This window comes from Aythya marila, assembly GCF_965140915.1.
Source record: "Aythya marila genome assembly, chromosome: 4".
Classification (NCBI taxonomy): domain Eukaryota; kingdom Metazoa; phylum Chordata; class Aves; order Anseriformes; family Anatidae; genus Aythya; species Aythya marila.
The window spans coordinates 48,642,294-48,656,220 of NC_139045.1; the positions used below are offsets into that span (position 1 = coordinate 48,642,294).

At 38.9% G+C, this 13,927-nt stretch overlaps 1 protein-coding gene across 2 annotated transcripts in view; it reads right to left on the reverse strand.

The window, feature by feature from the left end:
• Window positions 1-13,927, reverse strand: part of KIT (KIT proto-oncogene, receptor tyrosine kinase) — a 54,071-nt gene that overhangs the window by 11,653 nt on the left and 28,491 nt on the right. For both annotated transcript variants that reach the window (XM_082760349.1, XM_082760350.1), the window contains exons 6-14: window positions 10,951-11,140; window positions 10,255-10,370; window positions 5,706-5,820; window positions 4,281-4,474; window positions 3,062-3,168; window positions 2,843-2,969; window positions 2,483-2,587; window positions 2,285-2,395; window positions 459-612 (exon numbers count right to left, since the gene is read on the reverse strand). In XM_082760349.1, coding sequence (XP_082616475.1) covers window positions 459-612; window positions 2,285-2,395; window positions 2,483-2,587; window positions 2,843-2,969; window positions 3,062-3,168; window positions 4,281-4,474; window positions 5,706-5,820; window positions 10,255-10,370; window positions 10,951-11,140 — 1,219 coding nt within the window. The remainder of the gene's footprint in view (window positions 1-458; window positions 613-2,284; window positions 2,396-2,482; window positions 2,588-2,842; window positions 2,970-3,061; window positions 3,169-4,280; window positions 4,475-5,705; window positions 5,821-10,254; window positions 10,371-10,950; window positions 11,141-13,927) is intronic.

Genomic DNA, 13,927 nt, shown 5'->3' on the forward strand with positions numbered 1-13,927 from the left:
AGCTTGCCTCTAACACTGTAAGGCACTGTTTTGGTTGTAGAAAGTCATTTCTGAAGGCAGGAACTTGTGAGAACCCAGAATATTAACACCACAACACTGGGGGGATTGTTATTCAAGCTGCTAAATGAGCACTGCCAATGTTGAACACAGTAATGATAAACACAAATACATATGAAGATTGGAGCCAAGGAGCTGCATGAAATAACTACAGGAAATTTGATAAAGAAGTAAACCACAGAGTGTATACAATGAATTGAGCTCTGTTAGAATAAGCCACCCACTGTACAAATCATCTCTTTAACTAAATTGTTTCCTTACACAGCAAAGAATCTTCAAAGCCTGCTGCATGAAAGACTTCTCCTAGTTTTTCATCCCTAATGAACTTCGATATCCCCTCCTTTATCCCCTCCTTCTCAATCTCCTGAAAACACAAGTACATTTCAGCAGATCACACTTACGCTGAGGGCTCTGCCTGCTGCAAAAGGTTCTCGTAAACAGCTGCATGTTCTGTGTGTTCTTCATGTTTTGGACAAATAAAGGAATCTCGCTTCCGCCTCAGAAAATTTAAGAGATCACCATAGCAGCAGTATTCTGTAATGACCAGTGTGGGTCCTGTAGATGTACGTGAGGTTGAGAAAGCAGGTGAGCATTGTCTTCAAGGCAGAAAACCTTACACAAAGACAGCATTCAGCTAAGCACACAGGCTGGCCTATCAAAGATCACACTGCCTAATGCTGTCTAGACTTGAAAAGTTACAGACAAGCAACCCAGCATCTTCCCTTTCACAGATTATTGTCCAGCTAAAGCTGTGTCACTCCCAATTAATTTTCACCCCCCTCAATAGTATAGCATTGTACAAAAAATTAAACAAATAAGTCTTTTTCTCTTTCTTCATGTGATAATGTGTCTGGCCAGACACATCTGTTTGATTTTGCTCACTTCCTGAAGGAAGTTATTTGTTCCAAACATTCGAGTAATTCAAGCTTCAAACATTAATCCTTTTGATTCACTTCTGTTTACAGTAGAGCTTCACACTCCTTCAGTAATGTTTTGGAAATGATGTAGAGTGTTATATTCCGCAGTATAATAGGAAAAATCATTCAAACAGAACAGCCTGCTGCGACAGAAAACTACACTGCACAAGGTCTTAGAATATTAAAATGAAATCGGAAAGGAGAATCAAGTCATCTCCAGCACGGATGTTTATAGATCAAATATATGTTTTCTGAGTGAATGACTGCAGCTATGGCCCCTGAATATGTAATCATGCTGCATGTTATTTCAACTGTAAGGTTATTCTGTACCACCATTTCCTAACCTCAATAGCTGATTTCCATTTTTCTGCAGTTCATAATTATAGCTTTACTAACAGTGAAAGCAGCGTTTGTGGTGGGATTTGCTCACAGACCCCAGATTTCTTCAGCTGTCTGAGACAGATATGCATTCAGGCCAGTGATTCTGGTTTGCTGACTACTTAAAGTTGCTTCATCCTATTTTTAAATCATTAGAAGTGAAAGTGAGAAACACTTTGCCTTTGTTTAAAGCTATGAATTTTTACAAGCTCCTTTTCTTTGAAAAAATGAAGCAAGAACTTAAAGAGCAAGTTCTTCTGTAAGGAACAACATTTTTCATACTCAAAAGCATATAAGTTAAAAATACGTGACAGCATCACTCTGTATTGACACTTCAGCTGTTTTGTAGCTTTCATTATATATGAAAACAAACTTTTAAAAGTTTATTGTTTATATTTATTTTCAAAGTTATTGCATATAAAATACTTGGGTTGTACAATGCTTCACTTGGGAAACTCTTTTTCTCAACTTTCAAGTACTTAAACATTACATCTGCATTAACAGATACACTTGCCATTCTGTTTGAAAGACTAGAAGATCTGTTAAAAGACTTTTGACTTTTCAGTCAAAAGACTGGAAGACTGTACAAGGTATGGCTGCTGATTTCCCCCTGAATACCAGCAAGTTTTATCTTTTCTTGTTCCTGAGAAACAGTGTGGTGGAGGAAAAAACCTTAAGTTATATGTTTTGTCACCTCTCAGCGAACTTCATTTTTAGCTGCAGCTACAGTGGTCTCGTCACTGTTAGCAGGATGAGCCTAAAACCTAGATTTAGGAATTCACAGATGATAGTCGTGATGATCTGCAACCTGCCTAAGGAAGACACGTATTTAAGATTTCTATACTTAGCAGCACTGAATTCATCTTTGTAAGGTTCTTCCTTCTGACAATAAAAAAGGAGCACAAATAATCAATATCCGCTGATAACCCTACCTCCAATAGTGCAAGCTCCAAGTAGATTCACAATATTAATGTGGTTACCAAGGTAACTGAGAACTTTTAGCTCTGACATCAAGGCTTCTCTTTCTGTTAAATGGGCGCTTGCTGCAAAGCAAAACGCAATGTTCAGTAAATAGCACACCTACCAGAAGGAAGTTAGAAAAAATTGGGCAGCGTACTACAGCAACTTACGTTTTAACATTTTTACTGCTACTGTCATTGCGGCATCAGATTTAAATAGACCATAAGCAGTGGCTTCTACAACTTTTCCGAAAGCTCCAGCACCAAGGGTTTTGCCTAATAAAGAAAAAAAAAAATCTTTACAAGAACTTGGAGCATTTCTTCCTGAAGGGAAGGCATTTTATTTTACAATATTAGAGAAGATAGTGTATATACACCTGCTTGCTTTTTGTCCCCAGGTAAGCACGAGCAATTATCGCTATTTGCATTCCTGCACATCTTTTTGACAAAACCCTGCTGTGTTTAACCAAAGTCTCATATGAGACTTGAAGGTTTCACCTTGCAGATGAAGTTAAATAAATATAAACTAACCAAAACTCAACCGGTTTCTAGGAAATTCCCATTTGTGATCATAAGGAAGCTGTGTTGGGTCTATGTAAACATAGTTGTTTCCATTTATTTCTTCAACAACTTTCCACTGAACTTCATATTTGGGTTTCTGAAAAGGAAAGAGAACGGCTGTCACTCCTGAAGCTTCCCCAGGCAACTCCTACACTTTAACAACTCAGGCAGAGGAGTTGCTGATTTTACCTGCAAATATATGTATACCAGGATCATGACTATGATGCACATCAGTCCAGCAGCGACTCCAAATGCGATTAGTAAAGGTGTGAAAAGGGTATGGGTACGGATTTGCTCTGAAAAGAAACAGAGAAAACTCTGCTTGAATACCAAGCATGAAAAACTACATTTAAAATAATCAGGTGAAAAAGCTTTCCTTGATTCTTTCTTATGAAACACAGTCTGGGGCTTCCGTTTTCCCAGATGCACTCCATGTCCCTCAGAGCCACTTCTCCTGAATGACAGTGCTGGCCAGAACTGGCACAGAAACCACGCGGCGTGCTTCCCAAAGAGCCTCAGCTTCACCAGCTCAGGAGGCACAACACTGAGATCAATTAAAGTGCGATTACAGTCAGCTTAGGGCACAGAAAGAAGCTTGTTAAGGGGACTTTTCCTAAGTCCTAATTTCTCTTCCTCTCTCTCCCCTACCTCCCCACCCCCAAGTGTGATCTCTACAACCTAGTCTTTAAAAGCAGATGCTGTACAGAGTAGTGAAAGAATACTGTTCTACCTCAAGTCTGGCTTATTTGTTTATATGTTGTATCTGGCTATAACAGGGAAAAAAAGAAGCAGCAGAACACGTGATTTTTTTTCCAAAGCAAGTAAAGATTTACAAACATATTTCAAGTCATCTGTGTTCTAGTATGTGTTTTTTTTCTTAACAAACCCACAAATACTGCTACAAAACTCATAAGGCACTTCTGCAGTACGTTGCTGTTACTCCTTTTACAAAAGCAGGGCCCTTAGGCTCCAGTCAAGATTGGGACCACATTTTCCTGAGACGCGGTAAAAAACATACAAAAATGCAGACTTTTCTTGAAAGAGATGATAGCTAAAACAAAGACAGGAGGAGAAAAAGGGATAGAGAGAAGGCAGCCTGGTGCCATGCTGCAGGTGCTTTGCCCCTGTGCCAGATCATGCTGCAGAGGCAGGAGAAAACGGCTAACTACTGCTTGGTAGTTTTGAAGCAGCAAACATACTATACCAGAATATTAACTGAGAAGTGAAAGCAATACTTTGGCAGGCAGAACATGTACTGTAATATATTATCATACACTCAGCCACAGTACCATCAACATTATTATGGCAAAAGCAGCACACTTAAAAGATGAATTCTTGCATGACAGAAAGGGCTGAACAGCATTAACCATTCCTTCATGTTCACTGCCTTGTTCACTCCAGACAATACCTTTAATAGCAAAGTTGAAGAAAGCAGAGGTCCTGTCACCATTGCTGGAAGCCTCGCAGCAGACGGTGCCGGTGCTCCTGAACATGCTGGCATTAACGGTGCTCTCAACCAGGATCCGCTTGAAGGAAGGCACCGAGGAATTTGTGTAACCGATTTTCACGTCCGTGTGAGATATTGTGGGTGAATCAAAACACCTGGGGAAAACAATGCTGACAATTACCTGCTGTGGACTGCTACCTGGAATGAATGACATGGCCTGCTGTGAAGGCAGACAGTCACAACAAGACCACCAGGTAATTACACCACACTACTCCACAAAGGGACTGAGATGGAGATCTTATCCTCAAAACCCAGCCTACTCACAACTCTCCTTGTCTCCTATGTAGTGGATGAAACTTATAAAACAAGCCAAGTGGAAACCATGAGGTTTTTGCATTTGCTGTTGAGTAGGGAAACACACAGGTGTGTAAGTCCACCGTGGGTTTTGTAACCATAAATTCTGCATCTCCAGTTTCAGCTTTAAGCAGTTGTGGTCCATCTCCTACTCTTGAACACTTTCCTCAGGCATTGCTTTATTACAGCACAAAAAAATCCACGAAAAATCCATAATGCACCTACAACACCACCAAGCTTATATGCAGCCAGGAAACAGCCAGTTTTGTTCTTTCAAGATGCTGCTAGTTAAACTAGTCAGAAGTCTGCAACCCTTTTTTAAAATTAATTGCAATGTTAACAATGTCACATATTCACTATATGAGCACACATTACAAAAATTAGGATAATTATTTTAGGCATAAAACATATTATGCAGGTAGGAGACATGACTTGCTAGTATGAGATCTGCAAGCACAGTGCAAGTCAACAAAAATCTTAAAATGTGCTTCACAAATGCTCACTTCACAGTGAAACTGTACTGTCTTTTTAGAAGCATGGCAACTAGACATCAGGTTTTATTCATAATAACTCCAGACTTGTTTACTTGTCATATGCTTCATGTGAATAGAAATCTAATTACTTTATGTCTTGAAAAATTATATCATTACACAATAAGACGAAAGATAACAGCCATATTCACAAGCGATTCTGTGATTGTCATTCTGTGAAATTGCATTGAGAATGTGTGCCATTTGGGGCCAAACTGATAAAAACCTTAGCTAGCCTGCAGCAGAGAGAAAATTTGGCTTTTATTTTTCCTCAGCAGAAAATGTTGATTATTCCCTCTTCAACGTTGGAATACAAAGGGGAGTAATGAAATGTACTGCTCCCTTCCCCTCAAACCACTGCAAATAATGCAATACCTAAAATGATGAAAACAGTGATGCAATGTAACAGTTACCAAGTAATTTTTTAAGTCTTAATTTTTAATTATAAATTGTGTATGTGGCATGTAGAGTCATTTCTGGAAGCTCTGGTTACTTAACTCACCTCTGTTCGGTTCCTGGGCAAAAATACCAGTATATGGTAGGGGCTGGGAACCCAGCTGCTACACACTGGAGAACACCATTGCTGAGAATATCCAAAGTGAGAATTTCTGGTTTTGCTGCAACAAACACAAATGAGAGTCACATTTTTATGGGAACACAGAATTTGAGATGCCACGTGCTCATCACCCTAGCAACTTGTGTGCATTATCACCCACGGAGTCAGGTGAACTGAGCTTCCCACGGAAAAGGGCATCCAGGCCTGAACTGGTGTTCTGTGTCACTGGGTAAATTTCAGTTCTTACACTGAATGCATGGGCTGGATTTCAGAACACCTAACCTCCACCATGCATTGGGGTTGATGAAAGATCCTGAAACAGCAGAGCCCAGAGTTTAAGAAAACAAAGACACATTTGTTTTGGAACAAGAAGGCAGTTCCAGTTCCTGCAGAGGATGACTTTACCAGCCTCTAAAAAAGACAGTTTCTCCACAGTTGTACTAAATGGGTCAAACCGCATCTCTTCTGCATCTGCTCTTTTTATCAAATATTACCAGCACAGCCCGAAAAGGAACTGCAGTGCAATGCAACCAGTACCTGTCCCCATCCCCACAGAAGGCATCCCAGTAAAAAAACAATACCAAAATGCCCAACTGGCTCACTTTCTGAAATGCTGCATGTAGAGAAAGCTAGTATTTGACTGACTACATTAGCTGTCCAAGCAATAATTCATGATTGCTGTGGTGGTTTACAAAGCTGCCTGGTTCCTCATGCCATGATGCTGCCTTCAGGCCAGGACAACATCTACTTGGTTCTGGCAAATATTAGAAAGTTGTATTTCTTGGGAAACTTGAATTAGAAGCTTCATCTCCCATAGCTATCTTAGCTTCCTTGCAAATTATGTTAAAAATAAAGTTAATGGCAAAACCAGACTATATTCCAATGATGTTGCTCACCTGGTACAAATTAATAGCCCATTATTAGTTAATAAAACTTTACAAAATATAAGATGAACTTCTAATGTTCTAGAAAGTTGCGAGGCTGTATTGATGACAGTGGAAGAAAGATGATTTATTGCAGATAAAATCCACACGCAAAGACTGCACGGTGTTAGTTTTTAATGAATATTCTACTCACTGATTAAATTAGAGGCAATAAAACACATGTATACTCTCAATCACGTAGCATCTCCTCATGACTCATGTTACAGGAACCGAATGTTCTTTCGTTTCTAAATCCAAATGTTGTGTTTTATGCAAACCACCCAGAACCGAACATTGTTGCAAAATGTTGAGATGGGTTTTCAACATTACTGATTTGGTGCAGAACTTTCTGATAGCACGCAGCATCGTACACAGTCTTAGCGTTCAGGGAATATACATAATTCAGCTTTCTGAAGCTTCTACCAACATGGTTAAATTGTGAAATTGTAATTAGCCATGTGCAAACAGTTTGTTTAGGTATACGCTATGTGTTAGGCAACGTTACAACATGATAAAACTCTGGCTGTGCGTCTGTCCCAGCACCTGTAGCACTTTCTTAAAAATGCCTTGAACCTCTAATCTCGCTGAATTTATGAATTGCTTTTCAGCTCTTATTAATGTTGATTCTGAATGCAGCAAAGAAGACTCATAAGAGGTCACTCCTGTTTTAACTCAGTGCTCTGCATGACAACATAGTGGAATCAATTGCTTTTTATTACCAACTTCTTCATCATTTAGCACAGAGAAATAAATGTCTACAAAATAACATTTAATAGGTATTGTCTATTATCACAGCCAGAGAGCTTTCCTCCTCAGTCACATTTTCTGGACTGCATTGAATCTTTTTGTAGTATCATGGTGACTCCTTGTTTGCTCACTGCATATTGCAATGACAAGAAAAATGTTGATCTTGGTTTCACGTGATCTCTAGTGCCATGACCAGTTTTCTCCTTGCAGTATGAGTCCCAACTGCACAGATAGTATTTTGTTGACTATAATTAAATCCAGATATTATTTTGCACTAAATGCAGAGATACCAGTTCGAAGATTCCTCCGCTAATTACTAGATGCACAGTATCTTGCCACTCTGGAGATTTCTACAATTTCTTAATTGTAACTCAGTTCAGCATGCTGCTTGTCAAGTTGTAATTTTCTTTTTGGCTCCTAATGTCAGAGCTCCTTCCTTCCCTACTTTATGTCACACTTACTATGACTGACTACATTTTATTTTAGCAATTTAGTATTGTTTCAGATTAGCATATGCGATTGCTAGATGTGTTTAAATGAAAAGCAACTATTTCTGCACAGGGTTTTTCATGTCTTTCAGCAAATGCTTCAGCATCGATTTGTGTTTACGTGAAGATATCCTCCTGATTATGAATCCTGTTTTACCTGTTTGATTGCTTTCTGCTGATTACATGCCCGAGCCAGACTTGTAAACACCAGAAGCTAGATCGCAGCTTATGCAAAATCCCAACTGACAACAATGCCAGGTCACAACACATAATTAGACCAGTACCTGGCCCACCCACATGACTCTCCTGTGGTAGTTACTCTATTTCAAAAAATATGTTATATTGCTGTGCAGTTTGGGTTCCATACCTGAACAATGAGCGTTTTACATGCTACTGAAAACAGGAGGTTATTTTTCCTAAAAAATGAACCCTCAGAAGAATCAATCTGTTTCATCTCCTCTTTTCAAAATGAAAAAGATATTTGCAGTAGTTGCATCAAAATGGCAAAAGAAACTCTTTCTGAGTCAAGTGTATCAAATCTGTTTCAGCAGTGTCTGTAGTCAACCACGGCCACACTGAATGGTAAACAGGGCTCTACTGAGATGGCTTCAATACCCTCATTGTATCCCAAGGCTGATCTTACTGCTTACAAGACCAGTAGCTGAAGCAAGAAAGGAGACCTGAACGCTGATGGTTGCACAGACAAGCCATTCAGAAGAACTACATCACAAACATTCTCTCCTGCCACAGCCATACTGATTCACCGTGTTGCTCCTAGCCTGGTTTCCTAGCCACGACCCACAGGGGTTTCAGCCTTTTATCAAGTAGGAGATTCCTCAAAAGCAGCAGCAGCATGGAGCTCTGCACTGAGAACTGACAGCTGATGGTGATAAACCTTTATTTTTTATATTTTTTTAAATCGTATTTTGCCCAGACTGCTCCTGAGTAGCCTGATGAGCCCACAGCCCTTTGCTCCAAGCACGTGTATGATGCCACTGGTTGGAACACATCATCCAGCCTCAAGGGAACTGATGGCTTCATGGGCAGCCTGCTATTTCTTCCATTCCTGCACAGAAACTAAACTTCTTGCTCAGCACCGTGCTCAACTATGCTGTACAATAGTAGAATTCCCTTTTGTGACTATGATCCACTCCTACCCAAGGTGGCAAAGGATATTTGAAGTTGCCAGCACCCTCAGCTTAGAAATCACAGCTAGGGAACTGAAATGTACAACACCACAAATGACATTCATAGAGAAAGAAAGAAATGCCATGTTCTAAAAGGAGCCCAAGTGGCATTTCTAGACCCAAACTACAGCATTGCAAATATTGACACTACAAATGTTGAACTTCAATGATAATTAGGCAGAATTCAGAAAGTAGTATCCAGAATTTTATGCATTTGTGAAGTCTCAATGGTCCTCTGCATCAGCCCATGCCCAGAGAAGGATCTATTACTGCTAAAGCACTCCAATGACGTATTTGCAGCACATCCACTCATTTCCTACATATTTCATTGTCCTAGGCTTGAAAGCACCACTGTCTACCTTGCCTTAGTTTCTCCTTTTTGCCCTCAGTCCCCTCCTTAAGCTTTGCCTTTAGCAGCTGCCAATATTTGTGGGCTGAGAGTGTGAAACTCTCTGACAGGATGGTTCTGCTACGAAGGATGGAGTTTCCTGGACGTTTCATTTAATTCATTCTGAAGTTCAGCTTTTGTCCTGAAGAATGCTTCTTGGAACTGAGACTGATGCTTTTTATTTTTTTACAAGCATATAAAGACGACAGCATGTGCGTTTGTAAAGCTACACAGATTTCTCTAAAACAATGGAGATGTATATTATTATGCAGATGTATTTAGATACCAAAAGGCATAAGTGAATAATTCTTCTGTCAAGTTTTCAAACTTCACATCCAACTCAAACAATTTAAAGAAAATTAATAGCTTATCTTGGCTGCCAAAAATGCAAATTATATGTATACGTATAAACTCTGTATATCCTGATCCATGTTACATTATCAAAGTTTTATGGTCCATGCTCATTTCTGAGACCATCTTTCCAGGTGTTATAGTTTTTTTCCTGTGTAAACTATCTATCTGCTCTCCAGTAACCTCTGGAATACATTTGCCAGAATGTAAGGTCATGCTGGATTGTAGGTGGATTTGTGTAAGTACTCTGCACTTTTATATCTTGACATTTAAATAGTTTTGCAGCATGTGCTTCACTTCAGAAAGCCTCTCATATGCTGAACCACACTGTGACATCTTGTGCATACATTATGTTGTATAAAATACAATGACTGTGATAATGAAATATTTCAGACTGTTCACTTTACTTACTATTCACATAGACATTAAATGTTACAGAGGAGCTGGCATCTGAATTGGACACAAAAAATGTGTAAATGCCTCCCTCCGTTCCTTTTAATCGTGTAAGGTGAAGTTCACTTGTATAACTGTAAAGAAAAAGAAATCATTAGCGATGCTCACAACCTAAAGTCAATGGGGAATTGTTGAACAAAAAGCTAAGGTGGGAATTATTAGTGCACTCTTTTCTCCTGCCTACACCATTCATACAGACACACTTACCAAGAATTATCATCCCTTTTGCCCCATAGCACTCAAGACTACTTTTTTTTTTTTTTCCCCATGGGATTTTTGGAGGACCAGGACTCCAGAAAGAAACAGTGCATGGCAGAAATAAAAGCATAAACTTTTGTTCGGAGCATTGTGCTCAACTGTGGTGGTAGAGGGTGTCTCCACACACAAACTTTTAATTCCTCAACTTATTGAGCAACAATGATATCTTGTAGGTGAGTTGTGAGGCAGACTGGTCTCTCAGAGGGTGTGCTTAACTCAACACTGCTTCATATCCAGGGTAGCAAGACTTCACACCCATTACTGTGGTAAGCCACGTGTAAGGCAAGACCTTTTAAAACACAATTTTCTTGCCATCTACATTTTCATATTTCCAGAACAGACTCTAGTTTGCTGTTTCAAAGGGAAATCGATAGCACTTAAAGCCATTCTTATTACCTGTTATTGCCCACAGTCTTGAACTTGACATAATGGTCCGATGAATTCTGCAGTGTTTCATTCATGTACATCCAGACTTCTTCCTTCGGTTTTGGATATGCCTCATATTCAACTGTTAAATTTCCATTTTGTCCTGCATTTATATCTATTGTGGTATTCATTGTTGCAAGCAAACGGACAAATCCTTTAGCTGATGGTCATAATAGGAAAAGAAAAACAATTTCAGGGCCATTTAGGAGATCGCCACTACTCTAACCACACTTACGCTACTTCAAGATCAGTGATCAAATGTCCAACTGTGAAACGGGAAACCTTATCTACAGAGCAGAACTTCAACCTTCACCTGCTAAAACCAAGACCACTAGCTATATATAGCAATGAGGCACACAACTTAAAGCAGTCTTGTATGCTTTAACAGAAAGAATTCCATCTCCTGGTGATAAATACCCTTTATTTGCTCTTGGAAAAATGCAAACACATGCTTGATTCTACTCAAGTGTTTACATTTTTCAAAAAATCAGTCAGTAACTTTATGGAATGGAAGAAACAGTAAAAAAGGCAAGATAAATTGATCATTTATGACAATATAGTACAGTATTTAATGATTCTTTGTCAAGTGTAATTAAGAACGACGTTACAAATGAAGCTATTAAAAACTGTAATTAGAAAAAAAATGTACTACGTCGAAAGGCCTGGATAGCGATTGTCTTAAACTAAGGCATTTCTGTTCATCTACTGCTGGGTCTTAATCTTTTCTTTGGCAGATACCATTTATCACTGGGTAGTTCTGTTCCAGAGTATCATGTGGAGCAGCAGCATCCTTACTGCAGTGGCTTTAATTTCATTAATAAACTCGTCAGCTTCAGGATTATTCACTTTGAAAGACAAATTTTTCAGTTCTATTACAAAAATTCATGTGGGAATTACCAGTTTGACAGACAGACTACAACGACAAGGAAACATATTTCCTGGGAATGCTTGAATTTAGCCCCCAAATCAATCTCAGATCTCTGCCTCTCTCCACTTTCCAGTGATCAAACTGCTGTGGCCAGCTGGGCACCTGAGCTCATGAAAACAGAAGGCAACGAGCCTTGGTGAAAGCATATGGAGCTGACAGAGCACTTGACAGATGCTTCCGAGAAGAAAGGAAGACAACCTCATATCATAGCAAGCAGGTATGATACAAAGTATGCTCTATTGTCAAAAAGGAAAAAAAGAAAAGGTTTTAAATCTGGAAATTTAAGTTTTTTAGTCCCTTTGAGACCTTTTTTCTATTTTCTGTGCAAGCACAGAGTCGCCTATGCAACCCATATTCAAAACTGTGCCCAAGAGAGTGCAAAAAAACTTTTTATAATCATGCTGTCAATGCCCAAAACAAAGTTCTATAAACAGTTTATAGTTAGATAAACCATTTTTTATAAAAGTAACTAAAACATTTACCAAAATACCACTATTTCTTAGAAATCTTTTTGCTAACATAAAAGCCGCAGTGATTTAGATTCTGATACAATCCAGTATGTTCTATACACCACTTCCCATGATCCTGGGAGCTGGCACGGTTTAGATAAATATAGTCAACTTGACAATGAACGGTGAAAGGAATCCAGGAGACAGAGTTTATTTTATTTTAGGTCAAATTTGAGAGGGTGAGGGGAGAAAAGTATCTTGAAAATGAAATATTCCAGCTTTTCTCTGGCTTTTTTTTTTTTTTTTTTTTTTTTTTACTAAGTACAAACTGTTTTTTACTAAATACAAACTTGTTGTTTTATTTTTTTTACATTTTATAATGCTGTGCTTAATTTTACTCACATGACTTTCCAAAGGCAACCCTTTTTAAAACCACATTTGCATGTGCAGTAGTCTTTAGAATTCCTCTAGTTAAGAACTTCCCTCCTTTTATAATAAAAGCTTTCACATTATTCTCCTCGGGGAAAAGATTTTCTTTCATACTTAACACTGTTTCACTCTTTGACATATGAATCTGATCTCTTTAGTAAAAAAAAAAATTAAGAAAACACGTTAAGAGCCCTACCCCCTCAAATGGTGTAGCAAGGTTAAGTACACTCAAACCTCCGCAGCTATGCTGGAGATTTGACCCACAGAGATCAAGTGCTTCTGTTTTCTTTAAGTTATTGGGAAAGCAAAACAGGCTATATTGCAGGGGTATTTGTGCACCAGAAAAGCAAATTTGGTAAGGAAGAGAATACAAGGCCTGGCCCTCAAAGAACAGAGCAGTCTCAGTTGTCCTCGGTTGCTACATCCTTGAAAGGTGAAGAATTTGAAGTATTTTAGCCAACTACACAGACTCGGTCAGAATTATCAAGCATATGTCCTTAATTAGACTATCAAATTAGCACTTTTGGAAGCCATAAAAATTCAAAGGCCTGGTGTATCATACACGCTAACATACAGCAGCTGAGATCTACATGAGTCCGTTATTAAACCAGGAGAGGAGGTGACTTCGCTCACTGTTGAGAGACATTATCCCAAGCCTAAGGAAGTGATGGATGGTGGATTTACCATGGTGGTGAGCTCCAAAGCAATTTTCGTGCTGCCTATGCACACTTCAGTGTTCCTCACTGCATTATTTTAAATAGAGATACATATATAACTTCTCCCACGTAAAAAAACATTGACGTGCTGATGTCAGCGAAATTTCCAGCGCTTGGAAGGCAGGTACTGAAGATACGCTTTGTGCTTGTGCTGCCAAATTACTAAAGCGTAGGGATAGTACCACGCAAAGGTAAATTACTTGCTTCATTAAGACTGGATTAAATTTAAAATTAAACCAGAAAGGATGAGAAAAACCAGAGAGATGGAAACAGTGTTGGGTGGTTGTTCTAATACCGCAATCCAATCACATGCAAAGTGCTACAGAAATTAAAGTAGTCGCACACTCCATAGCCCTTCCTGAACCATTTCAGTATGATACCAGTCTGCAGTAACCTTTTAATAAAGCAATTTACTCATTCAGGTT